General features: G+C 58.6%; 1 protein-coding gene across 2 annotated transcripts in view; it reads right to left on the reverse strand.

Moving 5' to 3' along the window:
* KNDC1 (kinase non-catalytic C-lobe domain containing 1) overlaps positions 1-11,797 on the reverse strand; it is a 56,993-nt gene extending 45,196 nt beyond the window's left edge. For both annotated transcript variants that reach the window (XM_036829638.1, XM_036829639.1), the window contains exons 1-3: positions 11,546-11,797; positions 5,202-5,400; positions 4,870-4,928 (exon numbers count right to left, since the gene is read on the reverse strand). In XM_036829638.1, the coding sequence (XP_036685533.1) occupies positions 4,870-4,928; positions 5,202-5,400; positions 11,546-11,647 (360 nt within the window). In that variant the 5' untranslated portion in view covers positions 11,648-11,797. The remainder of the gene's footprint in view (positions 1-4,869; positions 4,929-5,201; positions 5,401-11,545) is intronic.
* Between the last annotated feature and the right edge of the window lie 769 nt (positions 11,798-12,566).

A 12,566-nucleotide genomic window follows, 5' to 3' on the forward strand; every position in this document is an offset into this window, starting at 1 on the left:
ACTGGAACATAAGAGCAGAATTGATGGAGAAGAAACCAAGACGGGACAGGAGACCTCACACCATACAAGGTGGGCTCTGTGAAAAGCTGATGGAAGAAACTTTCACGTATGGAGGTTTGGGGAAGTCGCTCTGGCTCATATGTGATTTGGCTTGAACTCTGTGCTGGCCAGAGCAGCCTGTCTTTTTTTTTTTTTTTTTTTTTAAGATACCTGTCCCTGAGCTCCAGGAGGGCAAAGGGAATAACAGTCATTTAATAATATTAATAACAATAATTACACTCATTACTGACATTCACTGAGCACTCACTACACGAAGGGCTGCTAAGGAGATCAGGGCTACAGGACATCAGAGAGGTGAGAAATCCCCACGGGATCCAGTGGTAGGGAAGGCTTCTGGAAGGTGGTGGACTTGACGGGTGCAGAGAGGAGGCCCGGCAAGTCCTTCTGGGGGCAAATCATTGTGCGCTCGCCGCTGCCATGTTAGCTGCACTCACGTGCAGCCTGTCTTTTTAAAAAATTTTATTTTATTGAAGTACAGCTGATTTACAGTGTTGTGTTAATTTCTGCTGTACAGCAAAGGGACTCAGTTATACATATATATCTTCTCTTTCATATTCTTTTCATGATGGTTTATCACAGGATATTGCATATAGCTCCCTGTGCTCTACGGTAGGACCTTGCTGTGTATCCATCCTGCATATAATAGTTTGCATCTGTTAATCCCAAACCCAACCCACCCCTCCCTCGCCTGCCTCCCCCTTGGCAACCACAAGTCTGTTTTCTATGTCTGTGTGTCTGTTTCTGTTTTGTAAAGTCCATTCGTGTCATGTTTTAGATTCCACATATAAGTGATATCATATAGTATTTGTCTTTCTCTTTCTGGTGTACTTCATTTAGCATGATCATCTCTAGGTCCATCCATGTTGCTGCAAAGGACATTATTTTATTCTTTTTTATGGCTGAGTAGTATTCCATTTTATGTGTATGTGTGTGTGTGTGTGTGTGTATCACATATATATATATATCACATATGCATATGTATCACATCTTCTTTATCCATTCATCTAGAGCAGCCTGTCTTAAGGCCTGCTGAACACACACTGTACAACTGCTTTAACCATTAAAGAAAAGGACGCATTTAAAAATCAAAATGGAGTAACTGTGGTTCAGGCATCCAGGGTGGAGCCGGGTGGCTGCTGTGGGCGTGGTTTCAGACACACTCCTGCATCCCTGAGAACTTGAATTCAGCACTCTATCGGACGTAATGACACCACCGGCCGTTCTCAAAACAGTATCCGCCAGCAGCTGCCACCCACAACCTTAGGTCTCAAGTCTCTCCTTGTAACTATGCTACCATTTCAGACCCCGACCAATCATGCTTAACCAGCACCCTTACTTCTTGCAGCTCCAATCCTAATTCCTGACAAACAACTTAAGGAATTTTGTGGATTTTGCCTTTATAAGCCTTCCCCATTTTGTAGCCTGGGGAACATGATTCAAGTGCTTCTTGAATCTGTGTCTCTCAGGCTATAGTCCTCAGTTTGGCTCACATAACACTCTTTCCTTTCCTATTATGAATTGTTATTGATTATTTCTGTCGACAAAACTAAGAAAATATACAACCCGCCCCCACCTCGGCAAGGCTGGCAAGAGAAAGTACAAATAAATTATCCAAGGAGTGGAAGAGGGCACCTATGATGATGCAGTGACTCAGAAAGGACCTCACCTGCAACTTTAAAAACACAGGTAACAGTGGGTAAATTTTTAGAAACATATGGTTTACCAAGAAGCTGACTCAATAAGAAATACAAAACAGATAAATCCTATAATTATTAAAAATAGAGCAGCAATTAAAAATCTTTGCTCCAAGGAAACAGATGGCTTCGTAAGTAAGTTTGACCAGACTTTGAAGGAACAGACCATCCCATTCTTACATAAACTATTACACGGCAAAGGAAGCGGGGGCATTTACATACAGCCAGGATAGTCCTGATGCCTCACACAAGTCAAAAACATCAACAGAATGGAAAACTACCAGTTCACGCGAGAAAAACACACAGAGACCCAAAGCAGGCATCAGTCAATCAAATGCAACGGTGTAAAGAAAAAATAGGACACAGCCAGTTTAGGTTTCTCTAAGTAGGAAAGGTTGATTTAATGCTAGAAAATAAAAAAGGGAAATGTTAACATCTTGATGATCATTTCAAAGTATGCAGAAGCATTTCCTGATACAACTCCATCCCTCTGGCACAGTGGGGACCTCAGGGGGCCACTGCAAATGTCATCCAGGGTGGGGAGGCGGGAAGAGCTCTCTTAGGATCGTGGAGAGATCACTGACCCCGTCCCACCGCTGCTCCAGGCCCACTCAGGACACTTGGCAGGGCAACCTGGCACCAAGCCTCTGGGGACGGCGGGATCAACACTGCCTGCCGCCTTCTGCTGGTGATTTGATCAGTTAAACAGAAAAACTAAAAGACTCTATAAGTTATCAGAAATAATAAAAGAATTTACCAAGATGGCTGATGTGAGAGTAAAATGTTAAAGCGAACTGCATTTCTGCAGACTTGCCCCAAAGAGCACAAAAATGTGATTAGAAAGATGACCACCCATTTAGAATAGAATCAGAAAATATCTCATTCCTGAGAATAAACTAGTAAAGGATATCCAAGTAAAACTTACAATAAAGGTTTTAAAATGTTACTGAGACAGTAAATTAGAGCTAAATAAATGAAGAGGTATAACATACTATAGGGGTATGAATTCTCCCCAAACTGATCTATACATTCAGAGCCATTCTAGTCAAAGTGCCAACAGAGCTTTTCCTGGAACTTGATAATAATTCTAAAATTTATGTGGAAGAATAAAGAGTTAAGAATAGTCAGAACGCTTCTGAAAAGAACAGGGACCGGGCACGTTCGCTGTGAGATGCTGGGCTCGTGGTGGAGCTGGGGCCAATAAACGCCGCTCTAGTGCAGGGGTGGGCAGACCCCCATGGACCAGGGCAGAGGCCCGGGAAGCAGACCCATCTTTGTCCGGAACTGGGGTGTACATGGCTTAGGTGGCGTGTACCGGGGCCAGCCAACAAACAGCTGGGAGCAACGGTTATCCATATAAAAAAAATGAACTTGCATCCTTGCCTCACATACATAACAAATCAACCTCGGGACTGCCCTGCAGGCCCAGTGGTTAAGACTCCACGCTCCCAATGCCGGGGGCCCGGGTTTGATTTGATCCCTCGTTAGGGAACTAGATCCCACATGCTGCAACTAAAGATCCTGCAACTAAAAGACCTGCCGAAACTAAAGACCTGGCACAGCCAAATAAATAAATAAATATTTTTAAAAAATCAGCCTCAGGCGGATTAAATGTGAAGAACAAAACTTTAGAACTCTTGGTAGAAAATGTCAGTAAATATCTGTTGGATCTTGAGGCTGGCAAGGTTTCTTAAGGCACAAAAGAACACAGTGAAAGAAAACAATAATCTGACTATATTAGAAATGAGAAACTTCTTTTTCCATCAGAGGATGCCTTCAGGCAGCTTTTCTCAAAGCGTGGTTCCAGAGGCTAAACAATGTCCCAGCAACAGGCCGTGGAGGCTGCGGGGGCCGCGGGCCTGTGCTGTCACAGCAGACTGGACACAGACGCGGCCGTGAGAACACAGGCCTCCGCTGAGCCGGGCATTCAAGAGATTTACAAACGTGTAAAGCGATGCCACTCTCCTCACTGTTTTTTTTGGAGGGGAATATTGTTATTTCTCACGAAAATATGTTATATGTGCTAACGTGCAATGGGTTTACAGTTGTCATTGAATGAATTAATAGGTAGACCTTTTACGCATTTCTCCGTTTTAACCTGTAATACAGTGAGTACTGGCAGATATAACCCACACAAACAAAGCTCTTTGCGCACTCAGTGATTTTTAGGAGTGTAAAGGGTTCCAAGAACCAAAAAGTTTGAGAACCGCTGCCTTCAAGGAAGTGAGACACACGGTGGACATGGCATTTGCAGTCCTGACAAAACGGACGAAAATACAGGGAGAAAAGCTGAGCAACTGGATAGAAATGGGCTCTCCCACAGAGGGGGTCCCCAGCCCACCACCTGCAAGCCCACTGTCCTGACCGACAGGAACGCAACCCCTGGCGATCCCGGCGGAACCGATCCCGCAGGAGCGGGTGAGGGGTCCCTGGGCGCTGGTGGGAGCGCACCTCAGGCAGCCCCGTAGGAAAGAGCTGCCCTGCTCTGCAAGCGGCCCCGCCGCCCCGCTGGGAGCTCTCGCTGGACACACGGAGGCCACGCGGCGCAGCACGGACCCCACCAGGCCTCCCCCCACGAAGGACACGACACCCGGTGCGGAGGAGTCTAGGGAAACCACATAAAAGGAAGTTCCAGAAGCTAAGACGTGGCAGGAGACTCTTTCTAGAAAGTGGAAGCAGCACGAGGGGCCCCTCCCTCCTCTAGGTCCCCTGCCCACCTCGCTGCACTGGGGGCCCCGGAGGCCTCGGTGACCTCGGTGACCTCGGCCTGCCTGTGTCCTGGGCGTGGCTGTCCTCACTCTCGTGGGTGCTTCTCCGGGGCCGCGAGCCGCCCCTGCCCGTCCCTCAGAGGGCTGCGACCCCCGTCAGGCGCCCCCGGTAATTTCAGGCGCTCTTCACATCTTAAATATAGTAAATCGCACTCGGGCGACATGCTACGCGCTGTAGCGAGGAGCACGCGGCCAGACACAGGCTGTCGCTGCAGCCAAGTCGCTGGGGACCCGAGGGCACAGAGGTGGGAGTGCCCCCGAAGCCCCCGGGGTGCCGACCGCAGGCATTCACTGCCGCCAGGTGACGGTCGGGGGGTGCCGGGCACTGGCCACCTGCTGCCACTTACCTCAAAGGTGTTCCCAGTCACGTCGAACTCCGGGGGGACAAAGGCTCCCTCGGGGTCGTCTGGGAAGGGAAGAGAAGGCGCCGGGTCGCACGGCGACCCTCCCTTCCCACTACCCCCGACCCGGGTCACTGGGGAAGACAGGCTTCCAGGCTCTCCCGGGACGGGGAGCTGCGAGCACCAGCGCGTCCCGAGCCCCACAACGGCGGGGGGGGCAGAGGTACCAGCAGGTGACCACGGAAACCCGGCTCCGGGACCATCGGCCCAGGGCGGGCCCGCGTCCCCTCGGGCCGCTCTGCGCTCCCGTTCCCCGCGGGCGCCGGCCCAGGCCTCACCGCTGAGTTGCTCCATGAAGCACACGTTGCCGCTGGTGTTGAAGGCCAGGGTGTCGGGCGTGATGCACAGGGTCTGGAAGAGGGCTGCGTGGGCGACGCTCCTCATGGACCGGCTGCACTCCAGGCACACGGCCCAGGCCTCCTGCTCGCTGAGGCCGCGGTCCCGCAGGGAGAGGATGTCGGCCAGGGACACGTTCTCCTGCAGGAAGGCCTGCGCTGAGCTGCGGGCGCCTGCAAGGGGCGGCGCGTCTGGGGACAGGCCCCCGCGGCCCCCAACGTCCACACGACTCCCGGAAGCAGACGCCACGCCGCAACGGTTCATTCTATGTCGGGAACGAGGTTTTCGGCAACCAGACGACATCCCACGGTTCCCGGACGTCAGAGCCGCAGAGCGTTTGCTGCACCGTCAGCTGCTGCTGGAGAGGCGTTTGCCCAGTCTGCCCTTCGTCCCGGACCGTGCGGCCCCCGGCCCAGGGGCTCAGCACACAGACCTCGGGGGGCACGCAGGGAGCCTCACCTTTTCAGGCTGTGAGCAGGTGAGCGGACGCAGGAGTGAGGGAAGACGGAGCTTTGCCACGAAGGCACAGCCGTGCGCGGGGAGTCGCCAGCCCGGCAAACGCGACGTGAGCCCACGACAGTCACGGGGCACGCGAGAACACGCCCACGACCCCCCGGCTGCAGAGCTGCCGGACACAGTCACGTGGCCCCCGCACAGCTAGACTCCGAGGCCGCCCACCCAGCGGGCTCCACCTCCAGGTCTGACTCAGCTGTGGTCGTGCCACCCACACTCACACACACACACACGTGTGCGCACAGGGCGTGCTAACACAATCTGTCCTGCGTGTGCACAGACAGACCCACGCCAACAGGCACACAGCTCTCACACATTTACTTACTAACTTCGATGCACAGGAACGCAAAACCCACACATCCACACACGTGCCCACATGTGTTCACGCAAGTCACACATGCACACACACATTCATCAACGGGTGCACACAATACACAGGCTCACACATCAGACACCCTGTACCTCACAGCCCTTTTCTGGCCCATTGTTTGACGCCCTGGTTAGCTCCGTGTATTTGTGTGTTCATGCACCACCAGCCTAAGGAGGGGAGGGGGACTGAGGGAGCCAGGCTGGGAGCTGGGGCCTGGGGGAGCAGGCCGGAGGGTCAGGAAAGGTCCTGGACACCCAGACTCAGAGGGCAGGGTGCAGAGTCAGGGTGAGTTGGGGGTGGAGGGTCGGGGTGAGTTGGGGGTGAGTTGGGGGTGGAGGGTCGGGGTGAGTTGGGGGTGGTACAGAAGACAGGTGCCCCTGCTTCCGCCCCCCCACCTAGCTCTCCCTCCAGCCTCCTTGCTCCATCCTCCCAGCACACAGGATGTTCTCACGTGTAGCCAAGCTGCCGGGTCCTAAAAGGAGCCTACCATCTCCTGCCCTTGAACTTCTCCCTCCTGTACTGCACGGGGTCCCTTGACCACAGCAAAGATGAAGGGTTTAAACCAAGAAAGAAAGCAGCAGCACGAGCAGCCGCTGCGTGTGTGTCTGGCCAAGCAGCGTGCGGTGTGCGGGGCGGCGGGGGGGCTGCAGGAGGGGGACGCGGCAGGTCTGCCCGTGTGACTGGGCTCATCCCACGCCTGTTCCTTCTCAGTTCAGGGAGGGGCTCAATGACATCCTCCTGGGCCCTCCCAGCTCTTCCTGTTGGGGGGTGGTGGTTAAGATGGAGGAGGAAAAGGCAGCTCTGAGAGCAGAGAGCCCCTTGCTGGGCTCCCTTATTGTAGTGACCCTGGGAGGGGGGTGGACGGGGCACAGCAAAAAGCAGAGCACGCGATTAGACTGGGGCGGCAGAGAGGCTCGTGGACCAGAAATCTCAGCTTCCAGGCCTCCCGGCTGTGTTCCCCGGGTTCGCTGATCAAAGGTCTTCCTGATTTGGCTCCACCTGGGGGCCTCTCTGTCCCACCCAGGACCCCTCACGACTCAGGAGAGCCCGAGGCTCCCCGGGATGCCCGCGAGGCCTGGTTAGAGAGACACCTGGGCACTGTGGGCACACACGCACGCACATGCACGCGTACACACACAGGCCTGCACCGTCAACAGCCCGAGGACCCCGTGGGCCTGGTTATTTAGGAGGGTGAGTGTGCGCCAGTCCCACTACAGCGGCCTCGCTGACTCTCCACTGGCTGTTGGCACGCAGCTGTGACAGATGTGCTGCCAGGAGATGGGAGCCCAGGGCTCTGCTGCCCCTGCCCTGCGGAAAGATGCCCTGGTGAGGTGGAAACTCCTCGGGGAAGCTGGAGACCTGCACCCATTCATGGCGAGCACCCGCTGGGGAGAGCACCTACTGGGGGGATTCTCTGCGCGACTCTGTGGGGTGACTTCCATGGGTCCTGAGTCACTGCTTCCGTGGGGCTGAGGCCTCCACTCACTGGTCTTAACCCCTCCGAAACCCCACTGTTACAACGGGAAGGCGGGATTCAGCTGAAGCAAGTTCCAGGACAGCACCGAGGGACGCTGCAGGCCCCCGACACACCCAGGGCAGGTGTTGCCACGTGATGAGGGATCCCGGACACTGCGCCCACGGTCACCTCCCTCTGGGACCCGCAGCCCGCCCCTCTGGCCCATCCTGCTCTGGCCCAGGCAGGAAGAATGACCCTTCCTTGCCTGAATCCACGGCCCAAGTAGGGCAGGCGGGGGTGCTGGGCCGCCTCGGCTGATGGGCCAAAGACAAGGACGGGGAGAGACCGGGAAGCAGGTGTTGGCCATTTAGGCCCCCTCAGTCCACCACCCGCCCCCAAATTCCAGCCCTGATAGATGGGAGCCTGTGCTCTTCCCAGAGGGGCAGCTCATTAACCCATGGGCCCTGAGCCTCACGCCATGAGGCCCCGATCCACACTCAAGGGGACGGTGCCTGGAGGCCGGCAGGGGCTTCACGGGCCGAGACAGACGTTTGTGTGTGTGTGTGTACGTGTGCGCGGGGTGACATGCTATGAACAGAAGAGCCAGCGAGGCTCCCCCAGATGCCCGTGCTCCAGCCTCGCCTCCGGGCACCCACCAGGGGCTGCTGCAGGCTTGGGGAGACTTCCCTCCTGCCACTGCCCACATGGCCTGACCTGGTCATTGCCGGCCAGCTCCATCTCCTGAGTACAGAGCCAGCCTTCCGGGCAGACCCAGAAAGCCTACCGGAGCTCACACCTCACCCCTCACTACTGCCCAGCAAGGTGCTGCCTGGGTGGGCTCTGGGGGGAGATCTGAGGGGGAGACCACCCAGGGCAGGAAAGAGGGCCCCCCTTGCAATTGTGTGGGCATAGACTCAACCCCCATCCTGGCTGGGAAGGGGGCTTGGGAGGCAAGAGGACGCGGCTTCCCAGGGCAGCCCCTGTCGCCAGTCGGGGTCCTAGAGGGCAGTGCTGGCTTCCTGCCGCGGGCCGCTGTCCAGTGACGGCAACACGCCGGCCGTGCAGGAGCTTCTGCCCCGCAGACGCAGACTGCGAGCCAGGGCCACGTGGGGGCCACAGGACCCATGGGACATTCTGCATATTTCAAATGCTCCCCATCTGCTTTCAGATCCCCAGGCCCAGCCCAGCTCCCGGCCCACAGACGCTGGGGAGATGCCCCGCCGGACTCAGGAGGGATAAGAACGCTCCTTACCCCTTGGGGGAGTCTGGGGACTGGGAGACGCCCTGCCCCCCGAAGGCCCCCGAAGGCCAGTGGCACCGCCTGCCTCCCGATGGCCTGGGGTCTGCCTGATCCGCACCCCGGCCTTCACTTGTACCGATGCAGTGGTGCTGCCTGCAGGTGGCCAGGGACCGGGCGGGCTGTGACCTCCAGGACCTCGCTGGGCGGTGCCGGCCCCCTCAGCACGCCCCCCGGGTGGTCTCCGGCCCCGAGTTCTCGAGCTCATGCGTCGCCCATGGGTCATGTGTCTCTGGGGCAGGTGCCCAGACTGAAGTTGCTGGGACACAAGTGCAGGCATCCCCACTCCACTATTGGATGCCAAACTGTTTTCCAAAGAGGCTGGTCCACTCCATCCCCCCTACACCCTGGCAGAGAGGCAGGGCCGCTAGCACCCGCTCCCCGCCAACTCGGGCCACTGTCCAGCTTTCTGGTTCTCGCCAACCTGGCGCTTGTGGGAAGGTTTTCGCAGTGGGTGTATTTTGTGTTGCCTGATTATAATGAAGTCAAACATGTTCTCATATGTCCACCAGCAATTTGGATTTTCTTTGGGGTCACAACAGGGCACGGACGTTCCAGGGGCTCCTGCGGGGTGGGGTCCACAGGGTTCTATTTCCTGAGCTCACTGTGGTCAGTTGATATAATTAGCTGTATAACCAGCAAATGCCTGTGTCTCGTGGGGCTTGTACAGTCCTGGGTCTGGCACCCACCATCCCTCCCTGGAAGCTGCCCGCTGTCCTTGGCCACGCTTCCCTCCGGGGGCTCCTCCAGCACGGCCCTCCTTCCTCTCACACAGGATGGCTTTTCGGATACAACCTGACTACACAACGCTGTGCCAGGCAGCCACATGTCCCTGGCGGGGATTTAAAACCTTCAACACCAACCACACCCAGTGCGTGCAGGAAGCAGGGACATTCCTCCTGTTTCACGAGAACACACCCAAAGGCAGTGCCTCTCTCTCCAGGGAGGGTGTGAGAAGTTTGAGGAGCCCCAAACTTCCCGGCTGGTTGCTACTACAAAGGTGGCGTCCCACTTCACCTGGAGGTGACGGCCACAGGATGATGGGGACCCCCGGCCCCATGCACTGTGCACAGCTGGGGGCTGCTCCAACCCCGAGGGGTGCTGGGGACACTGTTACCAGGAGCAGGCCTCAGGGCACGACCGCAGGACGGACGGTGGGCTAGGGATTGAGGTTTTGCGTCCAAATCCCGGCTCTGCCTCTCCTGTTCATTTGGCATCAGTCACCGGCTCGGTGTGCCAGGCACGGAGAGGCCCTGGAAGTGTGGGGCAGCCAGTGCAGAAAGGCCCCACGTGGAGAACCACATTCTGCGTCTGCCTTGGAGAGTGATTCGGGGGGGAAGTGAGTCTTCCAACAGACACTCTAGAAATGCATCCTTCCGGGGGGAGTGTTTGAAGGCTGAGGGCTGGGAGCACCCTTTCTTGCTCCATCACAGCCATGGAGATACCCACAGGGTTATTTATTCCCTTGCCCCTCCTCTCCGCAGCCTTCTCTCTCGCCGAATCCAGGCCACGGGGGGGTGGGGGGTGGGAGGAGAGGCAGCACCACCCCCCGGGCACTGCCTCAGCAGCCTCCTCAACAGACTCTGCCTCCAGAAGGACTGCTTCTAGGGCATGAGCCCCTCTGTCCTTAGAACCAGCTCTGCTGGGGAAGTGGGCAGGGTCCAGCTGAGGGCGAGGGACCTGGGGACCGCAGCTTCAGCTGTTATGAACCCCCTCTAGCCCAGGAGGGGCTGGCCAGGTCTGCTTCGCTGGCGGGCCTGGCCAGATGGGCACGTAGAGGGTCTTGTCATTTAGAGGGCAGCATTGCAACAGCGCTCTGTTAAGGGCGCACGGCGCCAGCAGACCCCACGGATGGGCGCCTGTACCTGCTAGGGACTGGGAGGGGCTCTGCACAGACCCCCAGCCTTGGGAGACTAGAGGGTCTTCTTGGGAGCAGCTGTGTCCTCTGGGGGCCACCTCTCGTGTGGCGGGGACTGGCTTGTTCAAGGGCCACGGAGTTTATTCATTTGACCCCAACCCACAGTCTGTGGGGCACTACGGGGAAGCCAGAGCTACAGGGACAAACCCAGGCGGGTGGGGAGGCGTCTCTGACAGAGTCGCGGGCAAACTGGCCCAGTTAATGGCCAGAAGCCCCATGTGACAGAGACCCTGGCCCCTCTGCACCCTGGCTGGGGGCTCAGGACTTGGGCTCCTGACTGAAGGCCACTTTTGTCCTCTATGAGCAGGAATCAGCCCTCAGTCATGGGGGCCCCCAGCTCCTGAACAGTCTGGCCTGACCGGGCTCTGCTGCCCGGAGCCTTCCATTGACCTCCTAGGGCCTCGGCAAGGAGGAACACAGACAGTGCTCGGGCCCTGCCGCTAAGCGCCCCCCACGCTCATCCCCCCGCCCCCCCACCGCCCGCATCTGTAATCCGGAGCCCACCCCCGCAGGGCGCCAACTTCTTCAGGGACAGCCCACCCGCTGCTGTCCCAGGTGGCATCCCACGGTCCTGTCCCCTCTGGGGGAAACGTTAAAGGCTGGTGCTGGTGGTGAGAACGGCTTTGGGATCCCCCTGCTGCCAGGACCTGGCCCGGGGCAGGGGGCCTGGGGACTCTCCGCGAACCCCTCCGTGGGGAACGGTGGGGGTCCCAGCGCGCGTCGGGGGCTCACCTCGTCCTCCGGCAGAGTGGGGAGCGGCTCGAAGTCGTAGAAGTCTAAGTCTTTGCCGTCCTCCTCGTAAAAATCCGCCGCAGCCGGGTCCATGGCCTGCATCCTCCGCGCGCCGCCGGCGGCGCCACACTCTCGGTCACTGCCTGAGCCGCCGCGCTCCGGCCGGAGGCGCACCCGCCGCCCGAGATCTACGCCGGGCCGGCGCCCCCCGCCTGGCCTCGCCCCTCCAGCGGCCTTGGCGCCCCGGCCTCCGGCTCCGCGCACAGTCTCGGGCTCTGCGAGTCGGGATGGCTACGCGCGCACGGCCGCCATGGCAACGCCCCCCGCACCGCCCACCGCGGCCCACGCCGGCCCCGCCCCCGCCGCGCCCCGCCCGCGCGCTGCCGCAGTGTCACCAGAGCGGGGAGGGGGGTGGGGACACCTGGGTGCGGAACCGGGGGTCGGGGCAGTCGGAAGGCCGTGCTCACTTTGCCGGGCAACTGGGGGCGACTGGGGCCTCCGAGGGCGTTCTGGGGACTTTGTCCCTCGGGGACGTTGGCCGCTTTCCTGGGGGATGCACTGGGGGGGGGGGGGAGGAGGCCTGTGCGCGGTTGGCACCATTTGGGGGCGGGGCCAGCCTTGTGGCCGGTGTTCCTGAGCGGCGCGTCGCAGGCAGCCGCAGGCTCTGTGGGCACACGGATGGAGGGCCGCGGCCCAGCCCGCGGAGAGTGTCGGGCGGGTGGTCCACCCTCCACCCGGTCCCCCTCGCTCCCTGCCCCCGCCGGCAGGGGGCGGGGCTGCCGCAGTCCACGGGGGGGGGGGGGGAGGGGCGGCTGCAGGGATGCCCAGGAGGGCCAGGCAGGGCTGGGGGAGCCGGGCAGGGGGCGGGGTGGGGTAGAGACCAGGGAGAAGACCCGTCTGAGCAGTTGGGGTCTGGCCTGCCCCCTTCTTGAGTTAGGGTCCCATGGATGGGGGACCAATAATTAGAGCTTCATCCACACCTTGCCAGCCTGCCTCCTCGGTGTGGAAAGGAAACCAAAAG

The sequence above is a fragment of the Balaenoptera musculus genome, chromosome 16, assembly GCF_009873245.2.
Source record: "Balaenoptera musculus isolate JJ_BM4_2016_0621 chromosome 16, mBalMus1.pri.v3, whole genome shotgun sequence".
In the NCBI taxonomy this organism is placed as follows: Eukaryota; Metazoa; Chordata; class Mammalia; order Artiodactyla; family Balaenopteridae; genus Balaenoptera; species Balaenoptera musculus.